The sequence below is a fragment of the Schistocerca serialis genome, chromosome 9 (assembly GCF_023864345.2).
Source record: "Schistocerca serialis cubense isolate TAMUIC-IGC-003099 chromosome 9, iqSchSeri2.2, whole genome shotgun sequence".
NCBI lineage: Eukaryota > Metazoa > Arthropoda > Insecta > Orthoptera > Acrididae > Schistocerca > Schistocerca serialis.
The window spans coordinates 33,247,390-33,266,754 of NC_064646.1; the positions used below are offsets into that span (position 1 = coordinate 33,247,390).

Consider the following 19,365-nt stretch of genomic DNA (forward strand, 5'->3'; position numbering starts at 1 on the left):
TCATGCAGGACAAACTGGAAATTTCGGCTGGATAAAATGTGATACATACTCCAAGAAATATCCTTATACTGTTATTATTTATTGTAGTTCTATTATTTATTAATGTAAAAATAGGCAAACCAAATGGATTGCAAATGTACGTCATGAGATGAATAAAACACAATTCACAAAATAATAATACGCAGGAGGTGATGGCAGTGCAGTCATATAGCCACTTCAAGGAGGGCCAGGTTGTCAATGGTGGAGTGAGACCTCCTGAATCCATACAGAACATTGCGATTCAATGTCAGTAGTTACTGAGAGCTCTCGTATAATCCTTCTTACACAGGGGTTTAACAATAGCATATTTGAGACACTCTGGAAAAATCCCTTGACTTTGTTATGCATTACTTAATTCAGATAAGACAGGGCTTATTATATGAAAACAACCTTTAGTACTCTATTGGAAACACTGTCAAATGCAGATGAGCTTTTATTTTTGAGAGATTATACTTTTCTTAATTTCAGAATGAGAAGTTAGTTATACATTCTTATGGTTGCATTTTATGAGAGTTGCTCTTTCAACACAGTGTTTTGAGTTTTCTATAACTGTTTGTTGCTAGTTTTTCTGCTACATTTAAGAAACAATTATTAAACATATCTGCAATTGATCATTTATAGCCCTTCTATTGAAATTAATAGTGATGTTATCTTGTTCCGAGGCTCTGTGGCTGGTTGTCCTGTCTCTTATTTCATTATATTCCATATAGCCTCAAGTCTGTTGTCAGAATTACTGATTTCTGACTTTATGTGCATGTTGCTTGATTTTTTAATAAATTTTCTTGGTACTTTTGAGTAGTTTTTGAACACTCAGCTTGTGTGGGTTATCAATATGGTGAGGGGTGGAGGTTGCACAAAATAAATAAATAATTTAAAAAATTAAGACAGGGGACAGAGAGCTCAGCCATGTGAACACAAAAGTAGTTATATTTTGTATAAATAAGTACATCAATCAGACACTCATTTTCATTTACTGATCAGATAGTATATGCATTTAATGAAAAACACTATGCTCCTAGACTTTTTACTGATCTCACAAAGGCATCTGATCTGAGCAGTCACACACTACTCCTATGCAAACTGGATGCTTACTGTACCAAGTGCAGTCTACTATGAGCAGTTTCACTCATCTATTAAACAAAGTGCAGCTCGTATAAATAACAACACATGATAGGTAACAAATCATTCAGATATATAAGTCGCCTCGGGAGACATGCAAGGCGCAACATTATGTCCTTCCCTCTTCATTCTTTTTCTTAACAATGTCTCAGAAAACCTACCATCAATAGGAATAGTATTATTCATTGATGTCCGCAACTCGTGGTCTTGCGGTAGCGTTCTCGCTTCCGGCGCACGGGGTCCCGGGTTCGATTCCCGGCGGGGTCAGGGATTTTCTCTGCCTCGTGATGACTGGGTGTTGTGTGTTCTTCATCATCATTGACGGCAAGTCGCTGAAGTGGCGCCAACTAAAAAGGACTTGCAATACGGAGGCCGAACTTCCTCACATGGGGCCTCCCAGCCAACAATGCCATACGATCATTTCATTTCATTTTCATTCATTGATGATACAAACCTCTCTTGTAACATTTCTCGGCAGCAGATCAGAACTGACTGGGTTGAACACAGTGTATGACACATGCACTGGCTTTATGGTAACAATCCCTTACTTAATATGGCCAAATAGCTCATATAATATGTGCATAAAAGAAACATATAACACAAATAGAACCACTAGTTGTAGACAGCAAAATTACTTAGTAGATCAATGTAGCTAAATTCCTTGGACTACAGTGGAATATAATGTGGAAAATGAGTAGTCTCTACTGTACCTTTAGAGTGCACAGTCAAAGGTGTGACTTGATTTCTGTTAGAATTGTGAACTTTGCAATGGTTAACTCAAATCATTTCAGTGAGCATTCATTTCTTGGGGTCAGTAGATAAGAAAAAATTGTATAGAAAAATAAATTATGAAGATCATATTATTGCCATCACACACACCTAACAAGCCAATCTTCAAAGAACTGGGGATATTATCTGTCCCGTATATCTACATCTACATATATACTCTGCAAACTACTCTGAAGTGCATGTCACAGGGCATCTCACATTGTACCAGTTGTTATAGCATCTTCCCGTTCCATTCATCTACGGATCACAGGAAAATGATTGCTTAAACAGCTCTGCCGTGTGATCCCTACAGAAGCAATATATTCCTACTGGAGATCAACTTATGTCAAATGTAACTTTAAGTTTGACCATAGTACAATAACCTTGGATGTTATGATAGTTAACTGAAGTTAATTCTTGTTACAACGGGTAATCTCTTTCTTCTATGGTATACATATATTTAAAAACTATTGTACTGAATATATATGTATATTCAGTAAATGCTTCTTTAACAATTGCTACAAAACATACCGCTATCATGAACATGATATTGTGACAAAAATAACTCAATAAACATACAGTTATGGTTATGACAGGCTTCCTGCTGGGAGACTTCTTAGGAAACTATGTAGATGAGGGGAAGGCGGTGTTAATGACAACAAATAATATGAGCAGCAATCCAGAGAGGATAATAAAGTTGTAAATAAATATATAAAAGCAACAGAAATATAATACAGGTGTGATTGTAGATAGGTATGGGATCCACAAAATAAAGGAGGCATTGCACAGCAGACTGACACATCATGGAAGGCAAGTCATTCGTCAAAGCTAACAAATATGTCTGATATTTATCTTAACAAAATTTTATTTTACTTTAGAAATTTAAATGTTCTTAATGGAACATACATACGCATCAATTCACCAACCTGATTCGAAAATCCTCTTTCCTCGAGACGAGTAGAGACACCGACAAATTTTGATTACTTGCCGTTGATATGCTAACAATAATATATTGATAAAGCGTTTTCACATTGTTCCCTGCGAAATAACGACTGTTGTCAGGACATAAAGTGCGTGATGTTCTCGAGTACTCTAGTCTGAAAGGGAGGAGAGAGAATAACATATGAGTGGGTTTCCATACACGTTCTTTAATATGCATGGCAGCAAAAATTTATAAACAAAATCTTACGAATCTGATTCAGTCTCCACAAGAAGAGGCAATTGCCAGGACAAGACACCTTTTTGCTGTCTTACGACAACAAGTACTGGAAAACTTCGGTTGGAATCCTTGCATTCTACGGTTATTCTTGCTGGCTTGTCTATCATATCCTGTAAACAACGCAATATTTACAGCTTAAAGGAAATTCAGTTAAAACGACCATTTTTTGTTAAAATTGTACCTACCTCTGAGGCAGGAAACTGAAAAATGTATTCCACTGTCCTGTTGACATTAAAGGTATAATAGTCTGAATAGTTTCCATTTAAAATTATTGTCGAGAGGTTCTTGTTTTCAGTCTGCTGTTCAGTTCCATGTAGTAGCTGTACTAAGTGGACCAAAACACACGACAACACAAGACAACACGCACGACCCATCATTGTTATTTATTACAGATCACTTATGTGTCATTTTCAAAACAACAGTTCATCACCTTTCTAATTCATCGTAAGGATTATAAACAGTACGTGTGATCGCGCCCATCACATAAACAACCACGCTACCAGCTGTTCATGACACTTCCTCATTGCGCGAGTGTCATATAAACATTACCTTGCATCCTTCCTCTGTTTTGACAAACGAATGTCGATTTAGCCGACAAGATCTAGCACGGCGAAAACCGACCAGTTTTCGAATTTAGTACTCTTCCCAGACCTTCAATTGTTAACTGCTGTGCTATTTTGACGGCGATTTGCTCGGATGGCTAACCAGCCATGGTATTTTTTTTCTTTTTTTGCTTGTGATTGATTCTTTTTTTCATCTGTGTCATTTCTATGCGTTTGCCATCGTACTTTTATTTATTTATGGAGCGTTTAAAGCTCCAGTAAAATTTTGTTGATCGGTGCGTCCAGAAAATAATTGTTTTAGTAACACCATGCATCCTGAAGTTGACGTGTTTATTAGCAACTACACCTTGGTGGACCCTGATGTTTATCAATTATGGGTAGATGGTTGTTCGTGTAAGTGTACGTTGTACGAAATGAACTACCGCAAGAGGCAATGAACATTTACAAAATAAAAATGAATGAAATTTGCTTCACTCCACAGCTCAAGAAGCCGTGAACGCATTAGACGCGAAAGGGGTCACGAAGCAGACTGGTGCAACAAGGGAGTTACTAACATCCGACGTTCTTGATCATTATCGTACTTACAGCTTACTGGAAAGGCTTCTGTACAACCCACCGAAGCTAGAGGAGCAGCTTGCTTTTCAGATTGAACCACAGACTAAACGTCTTCTGATTGAAAAGTAAGAGCACTCATTCTTTCTTTTGAAGGAACCTGTAGATATTAAATTTGCCACCACACTTAACCGACAATATTACATAGAGTTAAAGCGTTCATATTTCCACACAGTGTTGTATATTAATTTTTGGATGGCAGCACAGTTACATTTATTATTGGTTATTGTCTATTTCAGGTACTATGACTTTGATGATGAAGTTATAAGAGAACTGTTGGGGAAAAAACTGTCTTCTCGACATCGCAAAGACTTGGATGAAGTCAGTGAGAAAACAGGAAAATCATTGAAATCCTGTAGGTTAGTCATATTGATGATAGAACTTAATGTGCAGTCAAACATGAATAATGCTCTAGTGATACACTGATATGTGTTGATATTATTAAACATTAAAATTACTATAATTTGATGAAGGTGTCATCTCATAAGTTTGGTTTTAGCAGTGTTAGCTCAAGGCCCTTGTGTAATTGCTTAATTTGATGATGAAAACAGTAGAATATTAATTTGTGTACTTCTATTCATTGATGTTCTATGAAACAATTTTCTGGGCTAGACACAAAGCATTTGTTACACAGAACCATGCTGAGGTTTAAGGATAATATCTAGTGTCCGTATTCCCACTTTACTGGCCAACTGTTCAAAAAAATTAGGTAGGATTCTAACAATATATTCACAGTGCGTTAACTGTATTATGTAGTTTGTTGTGAAAGATGAGGCACCATTTGAAAATAATAATAGTAGTCATAAATATAACAGTAGGAACAAAACTAATCTCCACTGTTGACAACATAAAATTATGCTTGCAGAAGAAAGAGTGGGTCGACAGAAGCGTCTGATCCAACGCGTCGGCTTTGACCCGTGACGTAAGGGTGTTGTCGTGTGTGACGTCATCATGGCGCGGAGTTTGGTTTGAGTGTGGCTGTCTCCAGTTCTGTTTTATCTTATTTTATTTACTTTTCTGATCTGTTCGTTCTATCTCGTGAGATTTTTTTTTAAATTTAAAAACACTTATTACTTATTTTAATTATGTTTCCTCAAATTGCTGTTTTAGTTTATTATATTTATCTTTCTGATCTGTTCGTTCTATCCCGTGAGATTTTTTTTTTTAAAAAAAGACAAAAAACACTAATCAGCTACTGAAGCATCTTTATCTTCTATGGGTTGCAGGGGTTACGACCCCTTGGGAGGTGGGTGGGTATTCATGCATGGCTGTCTTCACTTACACGTTGTAGCTACGCAAGGCTTCTAAATTTGTTTATATTTAGTTTGCCCCCCACCCAAAACACCCCATTTCTCGCACTTGTCCCGTTAGTGTCATTAGGCTTCTTGTGGAAAGTGTGTGTGTTTGTTTTTGTTTCCGCCATATTTGTGACGTCATGGGTCAAAGCAGACGGGTGGGATTGGACGCTTCCGTATTTCCGAAAGAGTAACATATGCAGCCTTAAAATTATTCAGCAACCTTCTTTGTGGATTAAAGGAACTAGCAGATGCTGAAAGTTAAAAGGAAATTGCAATCATTTCTACTTATCAACTCCTACTCCATAAATGCATTTCTGAGTAGGCAGTGTATATGTGACTAAGCAATATAAATTGAATTTTGTTGTAGACTAAAAACAAAAAAATCCAGCCATGTAAATGGCCAACATGAGAGCAGTGCTTTCATAGAGAAAATGTATCTGAATTGTAAACCTACTGAGAAACTCAGGAGACACCACACTGAATTAGCACTGTCAATGTGGGCGAGAGCTCTTACTTGCACTGTTGTGTAGAGATGAGATTAGATTCAGTTTTTGTTCCATAGACCCAAAAAATGAGATGATTCTCACGGGTGTGGAACATGTCAGAAAGTATAACATAAAAACAAAAAACATTTGAATATAATAGGTCTACTTACTACCCTGATCATTTGTCAGGAGATTATCGAAATAGGTGAATACAATGCAGTAAACTGGAACAGCTCATATTTACAGAATTAACACGCTGTTAGAATGAGACATTGTTATGCGTTATTAACAAATGTATCACACACACAAAATACCTAATCTTGACTTTTGTTACCAAGTGCTGTCAAAACTGAAATCTAACAGACATTTTTACTTAAGCTGGCTTAATAGTCTCTGCTAAGATATTCATCTGTGGAGTAGAAGGAGTTGCCTATCAAAAGGGCTTTCAAACTCTGTTTAAACTGTGCTTTATCCGAAACCAAGTTTTTGAAGGTTGCTGGCAATTTATTGAAAATATGTGTTCCTGAATATTGTGGACACCTTTTTAGACCAAGATAAGTGATTTTAGGTCTTTATGTAGATTGTTCTTATTCGTAGTATTGATACTATGTATTGAGCTCTTTTGTTTGAAAATAGAGATGTATTACTTACAACAAATTTCATCAAGGAATAAATGTACTGAGAAACAATGGTTAGAATACAAAGTTCCTTGAACAAGTTTCTACATGATGTTATTGAATTTACACCACAAATGATTCTTATCACACACTTTTGCACCCTAAGAACTTTTGCTCAGTTTGATGAGTTGCCCCAGAATATGATCCCATATGACATAATAGAATGAAAGTAAGCGAAGTATGCAAGTTTTTTTTATATTTATATCTCCTACATCTAACATCATTCTCACTGCAAATACAGACTTGTCTTTGCGCTTAAGCAGTTCTGTGGTATGCCCATCCCTACTGAATTTATTATTGAGTTGTAATCCCAGAACTATAACACTGTCAACCTCTTTGATCTGCATGTCTTCATATGTTATATGCATGCTGGAAGGAAATCTCTTATATAGTGAGTTGTTTCAAAGTTTAATGACAGTGAATTAGCTTTAAATCACATGTTGTTGTTGTTGTTGTTGTTGTTGTTGTTGTCTTCAGTCCAGAGACTGGTTTGATGCAGCTCTCCATGCTACTCTATCCTGTGCAAGCTGCTTCATCTACCAGTACCTACTGCAACCTACATCCTTCTGAATCTGCTTAGTGCATTCATCCCATGGTCTCCCTCTATGATTTTTACCCTCCACGCTGCCCTCCATCACTAAATTGGTGGTTCTTTGATGCCTCAGAATATGTCATACCAACTGATCCCTTCTTCTAGTCTAGTTGTGCCACAGATTTCTCTTCTCCCCAATTCTAGTCAATACCTCCTCATTAGTTATGTTATCTACCCATCTAATCTTCAGTATTCTTCTGTAGCTTCTATTTTCTTTTTGTCTAAACTATTTATCGTCCATGTTTCACTTCCATACATGGCTGCACTCCATACAAATACTTTCAGAAAAGACTTCCTGACACTTAAATCTATACTTGATGTTAACAGATTTCTCTTCTTCAGAAACGCTTTCCTTGCCATTGCCAGTCTACATTTTATATCTTCTCTACTTTGACTATCATCAGTTATTTTGCTCCCCGAATAGCAAAACTCCTTTACTACTTTAAGCATCTCATTTCCTAATCTAATACCCTCAGCATCATCCGATTTAATTCGGCTACATTCCATTATACTCGTTTTGCTTTTGTTGATGTTCATCTTATATCCACATTTCAAGACACTGTACATTCCGTTCAGCTGCTCTTCCAGGTCCTTTACTGTCTCTGACAGAATTACAATGTCATCGGTGAACCTCAAAGTTTTTATTTCTTCTCCGTGGATTTTAATACCTACTCCAAATTTTTCTTTTGTTTCCTTCACTGCTTGCTCAATATACAGATGGAATAACATCGGGGATAGGCTACAACCCTGTCTCACTCCCTTCCCTACCACTGCTTCCCTTTCATGCCCCTCGACACTTATAACTGCCATCTGGTTTCTGTACAAATTGTAATTAGCCTTTCGCTCCCTGTACTTTACCCCTGCCACCTTCAGAATTTGCAAGAGAGTATTCCAGTCAACATTGTCAAAAGCTTTCTCTAAGTCTACAAATGCTAGAAACATAGGTTTGCCTTTCCTTAATCTATTTTCTAAGATGAGTTGTAGGGTCAGTATTGTGTCACGTGTTCCAACATTTCTACGGAATCCAAATTGATCTTCCTTGAGGTCGGCTTCTACCAGTTTTTCCATTCGTTTGTAAAGAATTCGTGTTAGTAGTTTGCAGCCTTGGCTTATTAAACTGATAGTTCGGTAGTTTTCACATCTGTCAACTCTGTTTTCTTTGGCATTGGAATTATTATATTCTTCTTGAAGTCTGAGGGTATTTCGCCTGTCTCATAAACATTGCTCACTAGATGGTGGAGTTTTGTCAGGGCTGGCTCTCCCAAGGCTGTCAGTAGTTCTAATGGAATGTTGTCTACTCTTGGGGCCTTGTTTCGACTCAGGTCTTTCAGTGCTCTTGAAGTCTGAGGATATTTCGCCTGTCTCATAAATCTTGCTCGCTAGATGGTGGAGTTTTGTCAGGGCTGGCTCTCCCAAGGCTGTCAGTAGTTCTAATGGAATGTTGTCTACTCTTGGGGCCTTGTTTCGACTCAGGTCTTTCAGTGCTCTGTCAAACTCTTCGCGCAGTATCATAACTCCCATTTCATCTTCATCTACACCCTCTTCCATTTCCACAATATTGTCCTGAAGTACATCGCCCTTGTATAGGCCCTCTATATACTCCTTCCACCTTTCTGCTTTCCCTTCTTTGCTTAGAACTGGGTTTCCGTCTGAGCTCTTGATATTCATGCAAATGGTTCTCTTTTCTCCAAAGGTCTCTTTAATTTTCCTGTAGGCAGTATCTATCTGACCCCTAGTGATATACGTTTCTACATCCTTACTTTGTCCTCTAGCCATTCCTGCTTAGCCATTTTGCACTTCCTGTCGATCTCATTTTTGAGATGTTTGTATTCCTTTTTGCCATCTTCATTTACTGCATTTTTGTGTTTTCTCCTTTCATCAATTAAATTCAGTATCTCTTCTGTTACCCAAGGATTTCTATTAGCCCTCGTCTTTTTACCTACTTGATCCTCTGCTCCCTTCACTATTTCATCTATCAAAGCTACCCATTCTTCTTCTGCTGTATTCCTTTCCCCCATTCTTGTCAATCGTTCCCTAATGTTCTCCCAGAAACTCTCTACAACCTCTGGTTTAGTCCATTTATCCAGATCCCATCTCCTTAAATTCCCACCTTTTTGCAGTTTCTTAAGTTTTAATCTACAGTTCATAACCAATAGATTGTGGTCAGAGTCCACATCTGCCCATGGAAAATTCTTACAATTTAAAACCTGGATCCTAAATCTCTGTCTTACCATTATATAATCTATCTGATACCTTCTAGTATCTCCAGGGTTCTTCCATGTATACAACCTTCTTTCATGATTCTTGAACCAAGTGTTAGCTATAATTAAGTTACGCTCTGTGCAAAATTCAACCAGGCGGCTTCCTCTTTCATTCCTTATCCCCATTCCATATTCACCTACGACGTTTCCTTCTCTTCCTTTTCCTACTACCGAATTCCAGTCACCCATAACTATTAAATTTTCATCTCCCTTCACTATCTGAATAATTTCTTTTATCTCATCAAACATTTCATCAATCTCTTCGTCATCTGTGGATCTAGTTGGCATATAAACTTGTACTACTGTGGTAGGTGTGGACTTCGTATCTATCTTGGTCACAATAATGCATTCACTAAGCTGTTTGTAGTAGCTCACTTGCATTCCTATTTTTTTTATTAATTATTAAACCTCTTCCTGCATTACCCCTATTTGATTTTGTATTTACAACCCTGTATTCACCTGACCAGGAGTCTTGTTCCTCCCGCCACCAAACTTCACTAATTCCCACTATATCTAACTTTAACCTGTCCATTTCCCTTTTTAAATTTTGTAACCTACCTGCCCGATTAAGGGATCTGACATTCCAAGCTCCAATCTGTAGAATGCCAGTTTTCTTTCTCCTGATAACAATGTCCTCCTGCGTAGTCCCCACCTGGAGATCCGAATGGTGGACTATTTTACCTCCGAGATATTTTACCCAAGAGGACGCCATCATCATTTAACCATATGGTAAACCTGCACACCCTCGGGAAAAATTACGGCTGTAGTTTCTCCTTGCTTTCAGCCGTTCGCAGTACCAGCACAGCAAGGCCGTTTTGGTTAGTGTTACAAGGCCAGATCAGTCAATCATCCAGACTGTTGCCCCTGCAACTACTGAAAAGGCTGCTTCCCCTCTTCAGGAACCACACGTTTGTCTGGCCTCTCAGCAGATACCCCTCCGTTGTGGGTGCATCTACGGTACAGCTATCTGTATTGCTGAGGCACACAAGCCTTCCCACAAACAGCGGGGGGACTAAACCACATGCAGATGATACAGACATTGGAATAAGTAGCAAGTTAAGTACAGATTTAGAAATGGCTGCTAATCAAATTTTATGAAAGCTTTAAACCACATAAAGCTTTCATAAAATTTGATTAGCAGCTATTTCTAAATCTGTACTTAACTTTCTACTTCTTACAGTGTTTGTATCATCTGAAAACAAAACACACTTAGTATTTGGCAAGGTAACAGATGAGAGGTCATTAATATACACAAGAAAAAGCAATGGACCCAAGATGGGACCTTGAGGAACACCACATGTAATTAATTCCCAGTGAGATGAAGACCATACTGCTTACTCCACAGGTGTTTCACAACACCCTTTGTTTCCTGTTAGATAACACGTGAACCATTTCCATGCTTTCAGTAGCATAGGTACCGGTAGCGTCACCCAAGCTGTACAGGTCCTGGTGGAAGAGTCAGATGAAGTGTGTATCACAGTGCCCTTTCTTCCTTTTTCCCATCCAGTTTCTTCCCTTTGTTTTGCAAATGTGGACTTGGTGGGTATTTGTATACAGTCTGTATAGGAGAATGGCACTTTTGAATCTAAACCAGGAATTAGCATTTCCATTTAATATGAGTACTGTGCAAGCTGAACTGAGCAGAAAATCACTGCAACCAACCTAACTTCTCATGTCATGTATTGTTGCTCTTGTGGAATCAGTCAGAAAGACGGAGAGGGTTTCACGAGCTGTGGGCAAGCTCATTGGCACTTGAAAGGTTTCCCAGGTGCAATACCATCCATGGAGAGGACACAGTACCCAACTGCAACCATGTGGAATTAACACGAGTAGTGACAGTTTACTGATTATAACTCCGCACTAATGGATGTAATTGCAGGTTCCAGGTGTTGCTAGTATTAGTGGGAGGTTAGTTTTGGTTGGTTTAAGAATCATGAAAGAAGGTTGTATACATGGAAGAACCCTGGAGGTACTAAAAGGAATCAGATAGATTATATAATGGTAAGACAGAGATTTAGGAACCAGGTTTTAAATTGTAAGACATTTCCAGGGGCAGATGTGGGCTCTGACCACAATCTATTGGTTATGACCTGTAGATTAAAACTGAAGAAACTGCAAAAAGGTGGGAATTTAAGGAGATGGGACCTGGATAAACTAAAAGAACCAGAGGTTGTACAGAGATTCAGGGAGAGCATAAGGGAACAATTGACAGGAATGGGGGAAATAAATACAGTAGAAGAAGAATGGGTAGCTTTGAGGGATGAAATAGTGAAGGCAGCAGAGGATCAAGTAGGTAAAAAGACGAGGGCTAGTAGAAATCCTTGGGTAACAGAAGAAATATTGAATTTAATTGATGAAAGGAGAAAATATAAAAATGCAGTAAGTGAAACAGGCAAAAAGGAATACAAACGTCTCAAAAATGAGATCGACAGGAAGTGCAAAATGGCTAAGCAGGGATGGCTAGAGGACAAATGTAAGGATGTAGAGGCCTATCTCACTAGGGGTAAGATAGATACCGCCTACAGGAAAATTAAAGAGACCTTTGGAGATAAGAGAACGTCTTGTATGAATATCAAGAGCTCAGATGGAAACCCAGTTCTAAGCAAAGAAGGGAAAGCAGAAAGGTGGAAGGAGTATATAGAGGGTCTATACAAGGGCGATGTACTTGAGGACAATATTATGGAAATGGAAGAGGATGTAGATGAAGATGAAATGGGAGATATGATACTGCGTGAAGAGTTTGACAGAGCACTGAAAGACCTGAGTCGAAACAAGGCCCCCGGAGTAGACAATATTCCATTGGAACTACTGACGGCCATGGGAGAGCCAGTCCTGACAAAACTCTACCATCTTGTGAGCAAGACGTATGAAACAGGCGAAATACCCTCAGACTTCAAGAAGAATATAATAATTCCAATCCCAAAGAAAGCAGGTGTTGACAGATGTGAAAATTACCGAACTGTCAGCTTAATAAGTCACAGCTGCAAAATACTAGCACGAATTCTTTACAGATGAATGGAAGAACTAGTAGAAGCCAACCTCGGGGAAGATCAGTTTGGATACCGTAGAAACACTGGAACACGTGAGGCAATACTGACCTTACGACTTATCTTAGAAGAAAGATTAAGGAAAGGCAAACCTACGTTTCTAGCATTTGTAGACTTAGAGAAAGCTTTTGACAATGTTGACTGGAATACTCTCTTTCAAATTCTAAAGGTGGCAGGGGTAAAATACAGGGAGCGAAAGGCTATTTACAATTTGTACAGAAAGCAGATGGCAGTTATAAGAGTCGAGGGACATGAAAGGGAAGCAGTGGTTGGGAAGGGAGTAAGACAGTGTTGTAGCCTCTCCCCGATGTTGTTCAATCTGTATATTGAGCAAGCAGTAAAGGAAACAAAAGAAAAATTCGGAGTAGGTATTAAAATTCATGGAGAAGAAATAAAAACTTTGAGGTTCGCCGATGACATTGTAATTCTGTCAGAGACAGCAAAGGACTTGGAAGAGCAGTTGAATGGAATGGACAGTGTCTTGAAAGGAGGATATAAGATGAACATCAACAAAAGCAAAACAAGGATAATGGAATGTAGTCTAATTAAGTCGGGTGATGCTGAGGGAATTAGATTAGGAAATGAGGCACTTAAAGTAGTAAAGGAGTTTTGCTATTTGGGGAGCAAAATAACTGATGATGGTCGAAGTAGAGAGGATATAAAATGTAGACTGGCAATGGCAAGGAAAGCGTTTCTGAAGAAGAGAAATTTGTTAACATCCAGTATTGACTTAACTGTCAGGAAGTCATTTCTGAAAGTATTTGTATGGAGTGTAGCCATGTATGGAAGTGAAACATGGACGATAAATAGTTTGGACAAGAAGAGAATAGAAGCTTTCGAAATGTGGTGCTACAGAAGAATGCTGAAGATTAGATGGGTAGATCACATAACTAATGAGGAAGTATTGAATAGGATTGGGGAGAAGAGAAGTTTGTGGCACAACTTGACCAGAAGAAGGGATCGGTTGGTGGGACATGTTCTGAGGCATCAAGGGATCACCAATTTAGTATTGGAGGGCAGCGTGGAGGGTAAAAATCGTAGAGGGAGACCAAGAGATGAATACACCAAGCAGATTCAGAAGGATGTAGGTTGCAGTAGGTACTGGGAGATGAAAAAGCTTGCACAGGATAGAGTAGCATGGAGAGCTGCATCAAACCAGTCTCAGGACTGAAGACCACAACAACAACAACAACAACAGTGGGAGGTGCATCATAGATCACAGCCAGTCACTCTCTGTTCAAACTGGGCAGCCCTCGGACAATTGGTATTGTATGTATGGAAAACAAGTGTTGCTGGAAGTTGTTGCTGTACTGTTGATGTCTGCTGAAACAAGTACAAACACATCTTTCTATGCTTTGCAGCGTGGAACATTTGCACTATGATGCAATGCTTCCTGGACACCTCTGGAAGTTCTCAAGGTCAATGCAAAACAGTTGTCGTCAACCTGTAATTACCCGAAACCAGGCTGCAAGATGAGGGATTGATTCTGATATATTTTAAAGAGAGAGGAGGGAGGGGGAAAGGAAAGGACATTGGCAATCCCAGACAAAATGGTGTTGGATTTCCTTTTGGCAACAAACTATTATAGATGACTGAATGCTCGACTGGACTCTCAGAATTCATTATGACTTTGTGTTTGTCAGCGAGTAGTGGACCTGTGACATTTATAGCTGTATATGCTACAACACTAGTCGCGGCTGTGGACTTAAAGGATCGCTTTTATGAAAATCTTATCAAAGTGGTGCAGGACCTGCAGCCTGTGTACATTCTAGGCGACTTCAGTATACCTATCAGATGTGATTCTGCCACTTGGCCAGACTGCCTAAGTATATATGGGGAGGGTGAGATGGAAGGAAAAATGGTTTATGACTGCTTGAATTTTGTGCCATGTACCAGTTGTGCACACTAGTATTTAGTTTAAAGTCAAGACGAGGAACAATGTTTCCTGGATGCACCTTTGACCCAAACACTGGCATCAGCTAGATCTTATTTTAAATAAGTGGAAGATCTGTGGTGTTTCCTCCACATGGGCTTCTTTTATAGCACTGTTTATGACACAGAGCGTAGACTAGTAGTGTCAAAAGTGCACTTCATGTGTAAAAAGATTGACTCTGCTAAAACACCTTGCAGAATCAAGATTAATCTTTGCAAAATAAGAACTCTGCAGCAGTAGGAACATTTGGTGATAGCTCAGGAAGAAGTTGACATCTGGACTTAAAAATTCACTCATTGCTGAAGACTGTCAGAAGACAAGTCCCTTCTCACAATTATGGCTGACAATAAATCTGGTAGTTTGAAAGTGAAGTCCCACGACTGGTTACCAGAGAATATGGATGTACTGAAATGCCTCCTCGGTTCCATGTGCCAGGCAACTATCAACTAGCATTCAAATCCTTGAACAATGAAACCTGCATTGATGTAAGCAAAGCAAAGGCATTCATTCCAGAATGAGATTTTCACTCTGCAGCGGAGTGTGCACTGATATGAAACTTCCTGGCAGATTAAAACTGTGTACCGGACCGAGACTCGAACTCGGGACCTTTGCCTTCCGCGGGCAAGTGCTCTACCAACTGAGCTACCCAGGCACGACTCACGCCCCGTCCTCACAGCTTTACTTCCGCCAGTACCTCGTCTCCTACCTTCCAAACTTTATAGAAGATCTCCTGAGAACCATGCAGAACTAGTACTTCTGAAAGAAAGGATATTGCGGAGACATGGCTTAGCCACAGCCTGGGGGATGTTTCCAGAATGGGATTTTTACTCTGCAGCGAAGTGTGCACTGATATGAAACTTCCTGGCAGGTTAAAACTGTGTGCCGGACCAAGATTCGAACTCGGGACCTTTGCCTTACGCGGGCAAGTGCTCTACCAACTGTGCTACCCAAGAACGACTCACGCCCCGTCCTCACAGCTTTACTTACTTTCGAGTCTCACAATGACCCATGACTAATCTGTAAACATGCTGCAGTGTCATTCAGTGTCACTCCGCAGTTTTCCTTCACTATGGCTTCAACTGCTGCAATGTTCTGTGGAGTCACAACTCATTGCGTCTGAACTGGACGAGAAGCATCTTCCGCTGAAATCATACCATTTGCTAACTTCCTATTCCACTCGTAGACTTGCTGCTGTGACAAACATGCATCACCGTACTGAACCTTCATTTGTCGATGAATTTCAATAGGTTTCACACCTTTACTACACAAAAACTGAATAACAGAACGCTGTTCTTCCCTGGTGCAAGTCACAAGTGGGGTGGCCATCTTTATACTGATACTGCGACGGTATGTGTGTATCTGCACTATGCTGCCACCTACAGGCCATTCTGCATGCTGTCTGTAGCACGCTTACCAACTTACAGGATATCGATGCGAAATTTCGATTTGTTATTACAAATTTAAGGTTGTCATTTGACTCGCCATCGTATTTTTTGTCAGATGTCACAAACATAGACATGAGAAAGATAGTCTATCACTCTTGCTTTGAGTGTTATTTGGTATGTTATAATCTCCTGGGGAAATTCGGCAAATGTCACAAGACTCCTAATATTTAAAAAATTAGAAACTTCTGTTGGCAAACAACAGGCAGGTATCCTGTCAACCTCTGTTAAAATATCTAAAAATACTCTCTCTCCCTTCCCTTCACATATATGAGGTATTGTTCTTAGATAAAAATCAACATAAACTTAAATCCTTCCGTTTCAATCATGATGATAGCACTCGCCACACAGAGAATTTTAAACTCCCAACACACCATTTAAAACTCTACGCCCAATCACGAGAGTATACGGGATTAAAGGTTTACAATTTTAAAAAAAGACAGTAATATATTTAATATGGAGTTAGGTTCTGTGAAAAGATTACTCTGTACCTGTCTGATGGAAAAGTATTACTATTCTATTGAAGAATACCTTGAAGACAGTTTTAGAGTTTGAACAAGGAAATTATATGTTTAATTTTGTATACCGGAAACTGTAGTATGTAATTGTGTAGCAATACCTCAGAAATGTGTATAAAATAACATCAAAATCCTGTTGCCTCCAATACATCAAATCAATAATGATTTGCAATTTTTTGTTATGAGATCTATAAATCTATAACCTTTGGAATGTTGCTGGTGCAGTTTTAAGCCCAAATGGCATACACCAATATTGGCAGTGTCCCCTCAAACAGTAAATATGGTTTTTGAGTGGTCTCCTGGAGCCACTCCCAACTGTTGCTACCCGCTCTTGTAATCTCTTGTGGAGAAGTATTTACATTGACCTAGGTTGTCCAACATTTCTGTTGTATTTGATGTAGGAAATGAACTGCCATTGTTCTTGGATGCGGGTGTTGATAATTGTTTCAAAACCTGTATTTCCTCCTCCCATCTAACGATTTATTTGACACAACGGCAATGGATGCTCCCCAGGGACTGTCACACTCCACAGTAATGCCGTCCTTCAACAGTTGATTGATGAATCCCTCCAGTATCGGTTGCAAGTGCCAAGATATTGTGTATGGCTTTTTGTAAACAGGAGGAATAACCCAATCAGGATTTTATGCTGTGTCGTGGGTGTCATTTTGTAGTGGTCCACTAGGAATGAACAAAATCGGTGAACTGTATTAACAGATTTCCCATTCCTGTCCTGCTTTTCCCTTTTGAATGTTGTTCTTTTGAGTAATGCAGATGCATTGATGGTTTGCTTGTGGCAGAGGTCTCTGTTCAGCCTATCTAAATTGCTCTTGTCTAGGACATCCAAATTGGCAATAACGAACATTTCGGCAGATCCACTTTATCAGAGCCAAAATTATCCACATTCACCATTTCTGTCTACTTCCTGCACTTGTGCTACACTTTTTCTTACAAAACAGCATGAAGTATCTAATTTGTCATTGTGTTCCAATGGATCTATGAGACATGACATATTGTTCAAGAGGTCAATACTGACACTCAATCAGAGTAATTTTCCCGTACCTCTTGGTACTTACAATGCGAATAAAGCTTAAATGAATGTGTGCACAGTTTATTTGGTACCACCTTTATGACCGGTACCATTTGCAGGGGTCACTCCAAGTTGAAACAATAACCCACTAAGTTTATTAGTGCACTAAAAAAATCAATTTTTATGTGATGATTGTTCAGAAAATATATTCCTAGGATTGTGCAACACCTCTCACCCAACATGGGCCAATACTCCCATATGTTTCTGAAAATTCCTTGCTCCAATGTAGAAACTGAGCAGTGTTGATCTCAAAGTGCCACATCCATTCCTCTGCTTTCTTCCTTCCGTAGAGCTCTACACTAGCTACCAACACTAAAAACTCAACCATAATATTTTTCCCTTACCCCTCAGTATGTTGTAATGCAAATAGAGTTTAAATCAATGTGGTCTGAGTTTATTTCGTCCCACCTTTATGATCAGCAAACCTTGTGACAGTATCATTTGCAGTGGTCGTTCCCAGTTGGAACGATGTCCCCCTGAGTCACTGAGTTTATTTGTGTGGTGCAAAAGGTCAATTTTTATGTGATAGTTATTCAGAAAATCTAGCCCTAGGATTGTGCAGTAACCCTCACCAACATGATGCAAAATTCCCATATATTTCTGAAAATTGTTTGATCCAGTGCAGAAATTGACCAGTGTTGACCCCAAAGATGCCACATCTTCCTTCCCAAGAGTTCCGCATGAGCCACCAACACGAGCCCATGTGTCCACTAAAAATTTACATTCTCTTCTGCTCATGCCAAGCAACACCACACCTCTGCACACACTTTGAAGCATTAAGCTTTACTGGGAACGATGTCTGGTGGTTGAGGAATTCCCATTGGCGTTTAACGAAGCCATACCCCGACGTCACTTACTTGGCTTACTATTCTGACAATCATGCATCCAAAGCCCTACCACTCTACCACTCCGCACTCATAGCATTGCAGTTGGCAGCATTTTTTCTGAACATGGCCCACATATCCACACCAATAGCATGTCACTTCTGAGAAAAAACACTCAATTTACCCTACACCCAAGATGCTATGTCTACCTACTCTTCATCCTGGAGTATAACAAACTTAATGGCAGTGGCTAAATCCTTTGAATTCTCCGTCTGTACCCTCCTTGACATATCAGATGGAAGCCCTCTTAAAGACGTATCTAGCCCCATATGTTTATGTGCTTCCACATTCTGTGTCAACATACATTTGTGCATAGACTTTCATAATTCTATCTAAAAATGTTTCCACCAACTTGTTTCATTTCTGGGTCAGTCTGTTAAGTTTTTCCTTGAAGAATGTGGCACTATTCTCAGCTTCCAGATACTTAATAAATGATGACACTTTCTCAGGAGGAGGAGCCACTAGACTAGTTGCAGTGAGAACCACAGAAGAAGCATGTGCATCAAATGAAGCTTTTTCCTGTACTGTCCCAGCTAGCTCACCATGTCTGCTTGCACTATTTGCAATGCCCACATGCATTTGTAACATAGCATTCTTTTCCGACAGTTCAGCCATTTGCTGCTTCAAAGTTTCAGTGGCTTCCAGCGTTGACATTGCTTGTGTTTCCTGCATTTGTGGAACCTCTATTTACAGAAAATACAATATCCCTGAAGCGCGCGCGCACACACACACACACACACACACACACACACACACACACACACATTAACAGGCCTAGGACAGCCATAATAAAAACATGGGCATAAATACCTCACTGGCTG

At 39.3% G+C, this 19,365-nt stretch overlaps 2 protein-coding genes and 1 non-coding gene across 3 annotated transcripts in view; 1 reads left to right on the forward strand and 2 right to left on the reverse strand.

Annotated features, from left to right (window-relative positions):
* The window catches only part of LOC126419300 (SID1 transmembrane family member 1-like), a 143,744-nt gene extending 140,222 nt beyond the window's left edge, over window positions 1–3,522 (reverse strand). The window contains exons 1-3 of the mRNA XM_050086474.1: window positions 3,331–3,522; window positions 3,116–3,255; window positions 2,853–3,023 (exon numbers count right to left, since the gene is read on the reverse strand). Coding sequence (XP_049942431.1) covers window positions 2,853–3,023; window positions 3,116–3,255; window positions 3,331–3,522 — 503 coding nt within the window. The remainder of the gene's footprint in view (window positions 1–2,852; window positions 3,024–3,115; window positions 3,256–3,330) is intronic.
* A 189-nt stretch (window positions 3,523–3,711) lies between these two features.
* LOC126419301 (acidic fibroblast growth factor intracellular-binding protein) overlaps window positions 3,712–19,365 on the forward strand; it is a 101,129-nt gene continuing 85,475 nt past the window's right edge. The window contains exons 1-4 of the mRNA XM_050086476.1: window positions 3,712–3,858; window positions 4,010–4,101; window positions 4,190–4,388; window positions 4,560–4,679. Of these exons, the coding sequence (XP_049942433.1) occupies window positions 3,842–3,858; window positions 4,010–4,101; window positions 4,190–4,388; window positions 4,560–4,679 (428 nt within the window). The 5' untranslated portion in view covers window positions 3,712–3,841. The remainder of the gene's footprint in view (window positions 3,859–4,009; window positions 4,102–4,189; window positions 4,389–4,559; window positions 4,680–19,365) is intronic.
* On the reverse strand, window positions 15,191–15,265 carry Trnap-cgg (transfer RNA proline (anticodon CGG)). The gene has a single exon. It is a non-coding gene; the product is annotated as a tRNA-Pro (tRNA).